General features: G+C 39.1%; 4 protein-coding genes and 1 long non-coding RNA gene across 5 annotated transcripts; 1 reads left to right on the forward strand and 4 right to left on the reverse strand.

The window, feature by feature from the left end:
- Positions 1-682: 682 nt before the first annotated feature.
- On the reverse strand, positions 683-1,084 carry LOC140830031 (uncharacterized). Its single transcript, XM_073193311.1, has one exon. It carries the CDS (start codon positions 1,082-1,084, stop codon positions 683-685), a length of 402 nt encoding a protein of 133 aa, XP_073049412.1.
- A 1,580-nt stretch (positions 1,085-2,664) lies between these two features.
- LOC140829746 (uncharacterized) lies at positions 2,665-3,677 on the reverse strand. The gene is made up of 2 exons (XR_012117513.1): positions 3,285-3,677; positions 2,665-2,929 (listed from the first exon to the last, which is right to left on the reverse strand). It is a non-coding gene; the product is annotated as an uncharacterized lncRNA (long non-coding RNA).
- A 2,235-nt stretch (positions 3,678-5,912) lies between these two features.
- Positions 5,913-7,222, forward strand: LOC140830032 (uncharacterized). The gene is made up of 2 exons (XM_073193312.1): positions 5,913-6,635; positions 6,722-7,222. The coding sequence occupies exons 1-2, from the start codon at positions 5,913-5,915 to the stop codon at positions 7,220-7,222; spliced, it is 1,224 nt and encodes a 407-aa protein (XP_073049413.1).
- Positions 7,223-7,460: 238 nt separating this feature from the next.
- On the reverse strand, positions 7,461-8,548 carry LOC140830033 (uncharacterized). The gene is made up of 2 exons (XM_073193313.1): positions 7,826-8,548; positions 7,461-7,739 (listed from the first exon to the last, which is right to left on the reverse strand). Exons 1-2 carry the CDS (start codon positions 8,546-8,548, stop codon positions 7,461-7,463), a joined length of 1,002 nt encoding a protein of 333 aa, XP_073049414.1.
- Positions 8,549-8,668: 120 nt separating this feature from the next.
- LOC140830034 (uncharacterized) lies at positions 8,669-9,592 on the reverse strand. The gene has a single exon (XM_073193314.1). The coding sequence runs from the start codon at positions 9,590-9,592 to the stop codon at positions 8,669-8,671; it is 924 nt and encodes a 307-aa protein (XP_073049415.1).
- Positions 9,593-13,305: the final 3,713 nt, after the last annotated feature.

Consider the following 13,305-nt stretch of genomic DNA (forward strand, 5'->3'; position numbering starts at 1 on the left):
ACGCTATACGTTAATTGAAATGTATGCTTTTAAACCAACTGATTTTAAACACATTGAACCGAATAATATATTTGCATTAACTGACTGATTGACCACATTGAACTTGCTGAAATATATGCATTAATTGAATGATTAAACACTGAAAAATATTTGCATTGAACCGACTGAAATATATTCAGCAACAGACTGATTAAAAACATTGAATCAACCGATATATATACGTTTAACCGACTGATTAAACACATTGAACAAACCTAATATATATGCATTAAACCAGTAACTGACAATTCAAATTATATATGCATGCAAAAAAACTTGACAAAAACTAATACACATCAGTCTGAAACACATTGAACTGACTGAATATATATGCATTACACCAGTAAATGACAATTCAAATTATCTCTGCATGCACAACCTGTTCAAACAACAAACTTGACAAAAACTAATCAACATGCAAATACAACATCGTAAACGATTTTAACAACTCGTCTACACATCAGTCTATCTCTTAGGGCATTTTTTTTGGCAATGGCCAGATTCATGACATACACCACATTTTTTAGTTCGCTTCCGACCAAACTCCCCAATAGAAGGAATTCTTTCTTTTTGTGCTCTACCACGTTTCATCTTGACATCCGGGGGAAGTACATTGTATTTAAGTTGATCTGGAATGTTCCATTCATTTGCAATGGGGGCACCGGATATATATGGTATCAGCATAAGAGAGGGCCCACATTTGTGATGAGTAGTAGGGCGAGCAAAAGTCATACAAATCTAATTTTGTCCCATAAATTGCTGCAATTGCATGAGCGCATGTGATTTTTTCAATTTGAAACACTCGACAACTGCAAGATCTATCAGATAAATTGACAACTTCATCATTCCCATCACCGTATAAAGTATACTCAAATGCATCTAGTTGAGATGCTTTTAACCGTTGTGACAATGTAAAATTAGCTCTCAAGATAGCCTTTGTCGATGGAGTAAGTGTCTTTGTAGCTGAACCTATTGCATTTCGATGCTTGTTGAACCACTTTGAAGTTAATTTTTGAATTGCATCCAACAATGCTAAAACAGGCATCTCTCTTTCAGTCTTAAGATTTGCATTTATTGACTCTACCCTATTTGTCAGTCAGTTATATTGTATCTAGCACCAGGGGAATAAGCTTTAGACCATTTGTCAATAGATGAATGCATTTCAAGACACGATGCAATGTTGGGATACCTCTCTTTCAGACATCCGTACAACTCATCAAATTCAGACAATTTGTATGCATATAATGTTTTCATAAACAAATCAATCCCACCTTTTCCGCCAGACACTCTTTTAAGGTTCTGTGAAAGATGCCACGAGCAATGTACATGTGATGCATGCTCATATACAGTACGAACAACATTAATAATAGATATATGTCTGTCAGAAATGATTACCAAGTTAGTATCATCATTAATAAACTCCTTCAACTTCTGCAAAAACCAAGTCCATGAATCATCATTCTCAGAGTCAACAATGGCTCATTCTATAGGAAATTGATGAAAGTTGCAATCTTGGGCTCTAGCAACAAGTAAACAACCTCTATATTTGCATTTTAAAAATGTTCCGTCGACAAATATAACTTTTCTCATTCTAAGAAATCCATCAATGCATGTCTCGTATGCTAGAAACATATATTTAAATCTACATGTTGAATCTGTCACCAAATCAGTTTTCGAGCCTCTATTCACTTGCAATCATGTACAAATATGAAGTCATAATTCGATAACTCTCTTCAGGACTGCCAAGTAACTTATCCAAAGCAAGTTGTCTTCCCCTCCATGCTTTAAAGTAACTAATTTCAGCACCTTTATTTTGCATCATTGTAATTATGGTTTTTGGTTCAGGCAAACTGATTGGTCCTTTACCAAAATCTTTGCTACAAAGTCTGAGTTGCTTGTCGATGCATTTTCCTCCGATATGAAAGGTCACAAGTATGTGTGTTATGATAAACACGTATAGAGAATCGTGACGAATTCTCAATTTGTGATGCACGTATTTTCCAACTGCAACTCGGTGTAACACATCTAACATCATAAATTTCTTTGTTGGATTTTCGACATCTGTTTGAAAGGATGAATTTAAACAAATCTTAAACAATTCTGTTTGAAATTCATCTTTACTCTCAAAACTCTAGACTGAAAAAAAAAAATAGACAAATCATCAAAAGAATAAGTCACATTCCCTTCAGCATCTCCTACTGTGGCTAATAATATAGAATCTTGCACATCTTGTTCAAGATAAGAAAATTCAACTTGTGTATTATGTGTTGTATACAATGTAAGCTCTTCAACATGATTCTCTTCATCCACAACAAATTCATTCTCAACAATTTCTGTTATCATATTATCAATACTTGTTATTTCATCCACCCCATTCTCATGCTCATTCATTTAATTGTCTAAGTCATTCTCAAAAATACTCCATCAAAATATTCATCATAGTTCTCTCATTACCACCATATACTTCAGTTTCACAATTGTCAACCATCTCATCATTATGATCTCTACAAACTTCAAGATCTTTAGCATTGTCAGTTTTTTCATAACTTGTTTCAAAGCCACTTGTTTTGATAATTTCAACATGAAGCAAAGGTCTAACATTTGAAACGCCAAAAGACATATATTTTGTCAATGCTCTTGAGCTTTTTATATATATTGGCCTTGGATTACATGCCTCAAATCTCGGCAAGCAGCTTAGCTTCCATATCATGTCTATCCAAATGAAGTGTCTCAAAAATTGCATCTTCAATACTTACATTACTATCATCAATAAATATAGCATGCCATCCCGAATTACTTCCATCATATCATGAATATTTATGTTCACCGTCAACCTTCCATTCACCATCAAAATTAATTAAGATTTGAATCATATCGTTGTCCACACAATCTGAAAAAAGTAGTATAAATAATGGATGTAAGAGAGTTGGAAATATATAACTATAACCGACTGATTGAATGATATTGACCGACTGCAATGCATAATTTAACCTACGGAAATAAATGTTTCAACCTACTGAATATGAACCAACTGACTGAATGATATTAAGCGACTGTGATATATGATTTAATCGACCGACTGACTGTAATATATGATTTAACCGACCAACTGAATGCTATTTACCGACTGAAATATATAATTTAACCGACTGAAATAAATGTTTTAACAAACTGAATGAGAAATCAAATTACTTGAGTAGCTGATAATCAACACACATGAAAACATAAATGACCAAATAAAATACCTTATACTGATATTCAAATTATCCTATGAAAACACGTATTGCATGAGAATGAAAATGTCATTAATCTTTGATTCTAATTTATAATTTTTTGGAGAAGAGAAAATGAAGAGGTTAAAAAAGTTAGAAATGAAATGAAGATGGAGAATGATAAAAATGGGAGAAAATAGGCAAGATGCGATGGAAGGAAGAAATGAAGAGAAGAGAGGAAAAGAGAGATGAAAACCTTACGTTGATTTGGGTGGTGTTTCTCAATTGGCCCACAAACCCTATTAATTAATATTTAGATTAACTATTAATTAATATTTTGATTAACTTTTAATTAAAGAAAGGCCTATTGACGAAAAAAAAAAAAAAAAACTATATGAGGTCTTTGACCTTAAAATTTTGTTGTGGGGAGACCATATTTGCAAATGACCCGGGGACGGTGTGCATCCTATTTTAGTTCTTATATTTATGTTGCATTGTGCTAAAGGCATGATTTCTCTGATTATGCTCTTCATATTTTACAAATGATTAGCATAATATTCAACTTGCTCTATGATACCCCTATTAGGATCCGGGTTGAAAATCACCCGATACCCAGGGTCACGACCCATGTACAGAGTCAATTTCCTAATTATCTTGGTAAGTCTTTTCTTCACGGGTAGTGTACCAGTAGCCCGGGCCCTTAAAGAGTCATCTGGGTATTTCTCACATTTTCGGGGGAAGTTCCCGGTTACACCACCACTTGGGCAGCCTCGAGAATGGCACCACCTCGAGAAGTAAACCGCACTCGAGTGTGATTAACACAAGCAATCCAATCTGTCAGAACAACTGGGGTTTGGAGTGTCCGAGAAGGTATCAGAAGCTAGTGTGGTGAACCGACTTAGTAGATGACACAGAAATCGAGGTAACTACCCATTCCTCTCCTATAAATAGCAGGTATGGATGTCATACAGAGATTATTATGAAAAACCTTTGAACTTTAAGCATTAGACGTATTTTCCTCAAATATTGCTTGTGTTCATCATCTTCCAACTTGCTGACTTGAGCATCGGAGTGGTTACGTCGGACATCCCTCCGGCGCCCATTTACGAGTTCTTTTTATTGTCTGCAGGTGCTATCTAAGCCATTATCTTCGTTCAGAATTCCCAAACATTATAAATTGTTGATTCGATCCGTTGGAGCTCCTTACGCGGCTCATTCATTTCTTCGAGATCGAATCATTGGCGCCGTCTGTGGGAAGTATATTGAGCTTGAGACGTTGATATGGCTCGTACTAGAAGAACAGACAAGGATAACTCCCGGGCCCAGGGGGACGGAGGACAATCCTCGAGAAAAACGGGTGCTAATAACATTGGACAGAATCTCGTAACCATGACCCAGGAGGAGCTTAAGAAAGTTATGGCCGACGCAATAATTCAAGCTATGGCCAGGAAAGAAGTTTCTCGGCCTATTACGCCGCCAGAGCAAAAGCAGGAGCAGGAGCATGAGCATGGATTTGGGGGGGGGGGGGAGGAGGAAGTGAGTGGAGATAACGTAGATTATAGTGTCGGATCAAAAGCTCCGACTACAGCAGAGGAGTTGAGAGAGTTGAAGCAAAAGATGAGGGTCCTGGAGGGACAGCTAGAGAGTCGTAGCACTACCCGGGTCGCTTCCAGAGGGTGCCCGTTTGCTGATATTATTGTCCGGGAACCTCTTCCCGAGAATTTCAAGTCTGCCAAAGTAAAAGATTACGATGGCAATGCGGACCCGGAGGAGCATCTAGCCAGATTCGAGAACATGGCCATGTTGCACTGCTACACTGATCGAATCAAGTGTAAGGTGTTCTTGACAACTCTGGTGGACTCCGCCCAGAGATGGTTTGAGGGTTTACCCCCTCAAAGCGTACATTCTTTCAGAGATTTCCAAAAGGTATTCCTACACCACTTCAGTAGCAGTAAGAAGTACAAAAAAACCGCCTTTAGTCTTTTTGAGGTGAAGCAGAGCCCGGAAGAGAGTTTGAGGGCTTATATCAAAAGGTTCAACAGGGTAGCTCTAGACGTTCCATCTTGTGCCGCTGAGACTAAGGCTACGGCCTTCACCCAAGGTTTGAGGGAGGGTGAATTCTTCAAGTCGCTGACAAAGAAAGTGCCCGGGGATTTTGAAGACCTGTTATCCCGAGCAGAGAAGTACATAAATATGGAGGAAGCTCAGAAACAAAAGAGGGAAGCCGTGAGGAAATAAAGAGGAGACCGGGTATCTAAACCCGAGGAGAGGGGACAAAAGAGGGGCAGTTCAGGGCATTTCTCTCATCATGTGCATCTGAAAATTGCCCGAGAGAGGGAGGTGCAGGAGTGTATTAGAGACTTGGCCCCAGACCATCAATTGTCCCGCACAGAAAAAACAGGATTTTGCTCTCTTCACAAGTTAGGCTACCATAACACTGAGGATTGCAAAGTTTTGAAGGGAAACTTTGTCGCACCTTCCCTCCCAAGACCCATCAGCAATGCCCAGATGCCAAGATTGCCACCGTGGACGCCCCGGTAGCCAGGGTCTAGCTTTCGGGGAGGAGGTATCAGAAACAATTCCAGGATCGAACCCGGAAGGAGAAGGGGGCCCGAGCCTGAGCAGAGAAAGAAGTCGCCCCCGGTTATAAGGACGATTAAAATGATATCTGGAGGCTCTACTGATGGAGACTCTAACCGAGCAAGGAAGTCAAAGAGTAGGAGAGAATGTTTAGAGGTGGAAAGGGACGGGAGGAGTGAGGCGGTCATCAGTTTCGGCCCGGAGGATTTGAGAGGGGTGAATCTACCCCATAACGACGCTCTGGTGATCCAGGCCCGAGTGGCGAATTACGATATCCTGCGAATCTTCGTAGACTCGGGCAGTTCTATAAATGTAATTTTCAAAGATGCTTTCATGCAGATGGATTTGCAGGGCTATCACTTGGAAACAGTGGAAACTGCTCTTTTTGGCTTCGCCGGTCACGTGGTTTATTCGGAGGGGGAGATTATTTTACCTCTGACCTTGGGCTCTCACGATCTCAAGAAAACAGTGATGACTTCTTTCACTGTGGTGGACTCCCCATCATCTTATAACATCATCCTTGGGAGGCCAGCCATGAACGAGCTGAGGGCTGTGACATCTACCTACCACCAGAAAATAAAGTTTCCTGTGGGACCCAGGGTAGGAGAAGTCCGAGGAGACCAACCGTCTTCTCGGAAGTGTTATGTAGAGGCGGTCCGGGCGGATCAGGGCAGATATAAGAGGGAGGGGAAGAGGGCTAAGGTGGATGAAGCAGGAGGAAGGATAGTGGAGGAAGGGGAGATACATTTTGTAGCAGAGGAAGAGCAGGAGGCAGTGGAAATTGGGCCAGGCCAACAAATCCGGGTGGCTCGGGATCTTGACATATCCACCGGGTGAGTTTAATTAAATGTTTAAAAACTAATATCCATTTGTTTGCCTGGTCTCAGCAGGAGCTTACAGGGATTTCTCCCTTTATATCGGAGCACCATTTGAACATCTTCCCGAGATCTCACCCGGTAAAGCAAAAAAAGAGGCACTTTGGTCCTGAAAAGGACAAAGTAATTAGCGAGCAAGTAAAGGAACTCTTGAAGGCGGGGCATATCAGGGAAATTCAATTCCCTACATGGCTCTCCAATGTGGTCTTAGTGCCCAAATCTACTGGGAAGTGGCGTATGTGCGTAGACTTCCGCGATCTAAACAAGGCATGCCCCAAAGATCATTACCCGCTGCCTAGGATCGATCAGCTGGTGGATTCCACCTCGGGATATGAATTGCTGAGTTTCATGGATGCGTACCAGGGGTATCATAAAATTCCCTTGGCCAAAAATGATCAAGACAAAGTCAGCTTCGTCACCTCGGGAGGTATATTTTGTTATATTGTAATGCCTTTCGGGTTGAAGAATGCAGGGGCTACTTATCAGCGTCTTATGGACAAAGTATGTAGGTATTGATGAGCTGTGGGTATTTTAACATCAATACCTACATACTTTGTCCATAAGACGCTGATAAGTAGCCCCTGCATTCTTCAACCCGAAAGGCATTACAATATAACAAAATATACCTCCCGAGGTGACGAAGCTGACTTTGTCTTGATCATTTTTGGCCAAGGGAATTTGATGATACCCCTGGTACGCATCCATGAAACTCAGCAATTCATATCCCGAGGTGGAATCCACCAGCTGATCGATCCTAGGCAGCGGGTAATGATCTTTGGGGCATGCCTTGTTTAGATCGCGGAAGTCTACGCACATACGCCACTTCCCAGTAGATTTGGGCACTAAGACCACATTGGAGAGCCAGGAATTGAATTTCCCTGATATGCCCCGCCTTCAAGAGTTCCTTTACTTGCTCGCTAATGACTTTGTCCTTTTCAGGACCAAAGTGCCTCTTTTTTTGCTTTACCGGGTGAGATCTCAGGAAGATGTTCAAATGGTGCTCCGATATAAAGGGAGAAATCCCTGTAAGCTCCTGCTGAGACCAGGCAAACAAATGGATATTAGTTTTTAAACATTTAATTAAACTCACCCGGTGGATATGTCAAGATCCCGAGCCACCCGGATTTGTTGGCCTGGCCCAATTTCCACTGCCTCCTGCTCTTCCTCTGCTACAAAATGTATCTCCCCTTCCTCCACTATCCTTCCTTCTGCTTCATCCACCTTAGCCCTCTTCCCCTCCCTCTTATATCTGCCCTGATCCGCCCGGACCGCCTCTACATAACACTTCCGAGAAGACGGTTGGTCTCCTCGGACTTCTCCTACCCTGGGTCCCACAGGAAACTTTATTTTCTGGTGGTAGGTAGATGTCACAGCCCTCAGCTCGTTCATGGCTGGCCTCCCAAGGATGATGTTATAAGATGATGGGGAGTCCACCACAGTGAAAGAAGTCATCACTGTTTTCTTGAGATCGTGAGAGCCCAAGGTCAGAGGTAAAATAATCTCCCCCTCCGAATAAACCACGTGACCGGCGAAGCAAAAAAGAGCAGTTTCCACTGTTTCCAAGTGATAGCCCTGCAAATCCATCTGCATGAAAGCATCTTTGAAAATTACATTTATAGAACTGCCCGAGTCTACGAAGATTCGCAGGATATCGTAATTCGCCACTCGGGCCTGGATCACCAGAGCGTCGTTATGGGGTAGATTCACCCCTTTCAAATCCTCCGGGCCGAAACTGATGACAGCCTCCCTCCTCCCGGCCCTTTCCACCTCTAAAAATTCTCTCCTACTCTTTGACTTCCTTGCCCGGTTAGAGTCTCCATCAGTAGAGCCTCCAGATATCATTTTAATCGTCGCTATAACCGGGGGCGACTTCTTTCTCTGCTCAGGCTCGGGCCCCCTTCTCCTTCCGGGTTCGATCCTGGAATTGTTTCTGATACCTCCTCCCCGAAAGCTAGACCCTGGCTACCGGGGCGTCCACGGTGGCAATCTTGGCATCTGGGCATTGCTGATGGGTCTTGGGAGGGAAGGTGCGACAAAGTTTCCCTTCAAAACTTTGCAATCCTCAGTGTTATGGTAGCCTAACTTGTGAAGAGAGCAAAATCCTGTTTTTTCTGTGCGGGACAATTGATGGTCCGGGGCCAAGTCTCTACTACACTCCTGCACCTCCCTCTCTCGGGCAATTTTCAGAGGCACATGATGAGAGAAATGCCCTGAACTGCCCCTCTTTTGTCCCCTCTCCTCGGGTTTAGATACCCGGTCTCCTCTTTCTTTCCTCACGGCTTCCCTCTTTTGTTTCTGAGCTTCCTCCATATTTATGTACTTCTCTGCCCGGGATAACAGGTCCTCAAAATCCCCGGGCACTTTCTTTGTCAGCGACTTGAAGAATTCACCCTCCCTCAAACCATGGGTGAAGGCCGTAGTCTTAGTCTCAGCGGCACAAGATGGAACGTCTAGAGCTACCCTGTTGAACCTTTTGATATAAGCCCTCAAACTCTCTTCCGGGCTCTGCTTCACCTCAAAAAGACTAAAGGCGGTTTTTTTGTACTTCTTACTGCTACTGAAGTGGTGTAGGAATACCTTTTGGAAATCTCTGAAAGAATGCACGCTTTGAGGGGGTAAACCCTCAAACCATCTCTGGGCGGAGTCCACCAGAGTTGTCAAGAACACCTTACACTTGATTCGATCAGTGTAGCAGTGCAACATGGCCATGTTCTCGAATCTGGCTAGATGCTCCTCCGGGTCCGCATTGCCATCGTAATCTTTTACTTTGGCAGACTTGAAATTCCCGGGAAGAGGTTCTCGGACAATAATATCAGCAAACGGGCACCCTCTGGAAGCGACCCGGGTAGTGCTACGACTCTCTAGCTGTCCCTCCAGGACCCTCATCTTTTGCTTCAACTCTCTCAACTCCTCTGCTGTAGTCGGAGCTTTTGATCCGACACTATAATCCACGTTATCTCCACTCACTTCCTCCCTCCCCCCCCCAATCCATGCTCCTGTTCCTGCTCCTGCTCTTGCTCTGGCGGCGTAATAGGCCGAGAAACTTCTTTCCTGGCCATAGCTTGAATTATTGCGTCGGCCATAACTTTCTTAAGCTCCTCCTGGGTCATGGTTACGAGATTCTGTCCAATGTTATTAGCACCCGTTTGTCTCGAGGATTGTCCACCGTCCCCCTGGGCCCGGGAGTTATCCTGGTCTGTTCTTCTAGTACGAGCCATATCAACGTCTCAAGCTCAATATACTTCCCACAGATGGCGCCAATGATGCGATCTTGAAGAAATGAATGAGCCGGGTAAGGAGCTCCAACGGATCTAATCAACAATTTATAATGTTTGGGAATTATGAACGAAGATAATGGCTTAAATAGCACCTGCAGACAATAAAAAGAACTCGTAAATTGGTGCCGGAGGGATGTCCGACGTAACCACTCCGATGCTCAAGTCAGCAAGTTGGAAGATGATAAACACAAGCAATATTTGAGGAAAATACGTATAATGCTTAAAGTTCAAAGGTTTTTCATAATAATCTCTGTATGACATCCATACCTGCTATTTATAGGAGAGGAATGGGTAGTTACCTCGATTTCTGTCTCATCTAATAAGTCGGTTCACCACACTAGCTTCTGATACCTTCTCGGACACTCCAAACCCCAGTTGTTCTGACAGATTGGATTGCCTGTGTTAATCACACTCGAGTGCGGTTCACTTCTCGAGGTGGTGCCATTCTCGAGGCTGCCCAAGTGGTGGTGTAACCGGGAACTTGCCCCGGAAATGTGAGAAATACCCGGATGACTCTTTAAAGACCCGGGCTACTGGTACACTACCCGGGAAGAAAAGACTTACCCAGATAATTAGGAAATTGACCATGTACATGGGTCGTGACCCTGGGTATCGGGTGATTTTCAACCCGGATCCTAATGGGGGTATCAAAGAGCAAGTTGAATATTATGCTAATCATATGTAAAATATGGAGAGCATAATCAGAGAAATCATGCCTTTAGCACAATGCAACATAAATATAAGAACTAAAATATGATGCACACCGTCCCCGGGTCATTTGCAAATATGGTCTCCCCACAACAAAATTTTAAGGTCAAAGACCTCATATAGTTTTTTTTTTTTTTTTTTGTCAATAGGCCTTTCTTTAATTAAAAGTTAATCAAAATATTAATTAATAGTTAATCTAAATATTAATTAATAGGATTTGTGGGCCAATTGAGAAACACCACCCAAATCAACATAAGGTTTTCATCTCTCTTTTCCTCTCTTCTCTTCATTTCTTCCTTCCATCGCATCTTGCCCATTTTCTCCCATTTTTATCATTCTCCATCTTTATTTCATTTCTAACTTTTTTAACCTCTTCATTTTCTCTTCTCCAAAAAATTATAAATTAGAATCAAATATTAATGACATTTTCATTCTCATGCAATGTAAAAGTAATGATTATATTTATATCTATATTTTCACTTTATTCATTTTTCCAACAATTAATGGATTCAAAAATAAATTGAAAAAAATGAAATTTAGATCATACTATTTTTTAGAATGAAATGTACACTCTATATATTGCTTTTTAAATTATACCTTTAATCAAATTTAAAATAAATAGAAGAATAATGAAATTTATACTCAATTTTTTAAAAATGAATTATATCCTTATTTTAGAAATAATTAATTTGATTAATTTCTCTCTTTTTTCCTTTTTGTTTGATTTATGAACTCTATTTTTATTTTTTTTGAATGTTCTTTTGTTTGATTTCTCTTTTTCATTAATTAATGAATTTTAAAATAAATCAAAGGAAAATGAAGTTTACACTATTGTTCAAAATTTTATAATTCTCCAATTTTTGAGTAGATCTTATAAGTTATATGAAACAATCTCATTGATATATATTTAATATATATGAGACGAGTGAACTTTTTTCATTAATTAATGGAATTTAAAATAAATTAAAGAAAAATGAAGTTTACATTCTTGTACAAATTTTTATAGTTCTCCATTTTTTTAGTACGTATTTTCTGAGGAGGTCTTCACAAAATTGATCCGCAAAACAACCTCATAGCACTTTTTGTGATAATTTTTTTATTTTTAAATTGAGTAAATTAACATCCATTAATAATGTAAATAATATATGAGTAAAAATTTGAGAACTCTAATAGAATTATGTGAATATTCAAGTATGTGTTTTTCTTTGTTAAATTATCTATATCTATCTATCTATTACTATAAATATATGATGTTGAATTGTCCATTTACAAGTATGTTAATATTTTCATTAAATAACAATAATAAGTACATGTATTTTTATTTTTTTTCCAATTACTAATGAAATTTAAAATAAATTGAAGAAATCTAAAATTTAGCGACAATTTTTTGAAATGAAATTTATGCTTCATTTTTTTAAAAAAATTATATATTAATGAAACTTAAAATAAATAGAGGAATAATGAATTTTAGACTCCATTTTTAAGAAATGGACTATATCCTTATTTTGAAAACAATTAATTTGGTTTCATTTCTCTCTTTGTTTCTTTTGTTTAATTATTAATTCTATCTTTATTTTTTTATGTTCTTTGTTTGATTTATTAATGAATTCTAAAATAAATAGAAGAAAGGAAGTTTACAAAGAATCGAAAATAAATTTAAAGGGGGATGAATAATTTATCTCAATTTTTTTTTCGGTTGGGTTAGTAACCCTGAAATTTTATTCTTCTCAATTGGGTTTTCACTAAATCAATCAGAATGAATTGTCCGGAAATAAACTGATTGAGATTGTTCAAACAAATGATTTATCAAGAAAATCAGTTGGATTGTACCATATAATATTTAAGGTAGGTAAATTGAAAAGTAAATAAGCTCGACATTGTTTCTAGATGTTCAGAGATTTTTATACTTCTATGTCACTCATTCTTCCTCACGGAGGCTTGCACTAAAAACTTTGGTAAGTACAAGTAATTTGAAATCACCAACTTCGGTAGGACTTAATATTTCCTACCTAAAACTCTTAGTAAACTTCAATCTAAACAATTTGAGTAGTAATAATTCATAATCTCTATTATACATATTTCATAGATAAATTTTAAGCACAAATTTGATCCTCAAAACGATCAGATAATAATTTATAAGCTTGTGTTAGTTATATATGTTTGGCTTACAGAAAGCTTATTCAGAGAAGTTAATTGGTTTTCAATAATTCAGAGATATATGTGTAAATGTGCAACGTTTAGAATTTGGTCAATTGATTTAATTATAACTTAATCTGAAATGATAATCTTTTCTAAATAATATATTCGTTTCCAAATACAGATGTCATTGTTTCGTTGTCATTATCATTTCTGATATATCCTGGTAGTGCGCTAAAACTTGACATTATGTTAAGATTGAATGTTGGTGCCGAAAGCTTTATCCACTATTTCAGCTCGGCTCTGCTCCTTAATTACTAATTATAATGAATTTTCAGGGAATGTATGGATTTGAATTTACTGATCAACTTATATAGATTGTTAGTTGGACTCTATTAGTCAACCTTGAATCGGTTTGGCTATCAATATCATTTTTATGCTTTATCAATCTGACTTTGTAATCGGTTAGTCTTATTA

Source organism: Primulina eburnea, chromosome 4 (assembly GCF_022965805.1).
Source record: "Primulina eburnea isolate SZY01 chromosome 4, ASM2296580v1, whole genome shotgun sequence".
Classification (NCBI taxonomy): domain Eukaryota; kingdom Viridiplantae; phylum Streptophyta; class Magnoliopsida; order Lamiales; family Gesneriaceae; genus Primulina; species Primulina eburnea.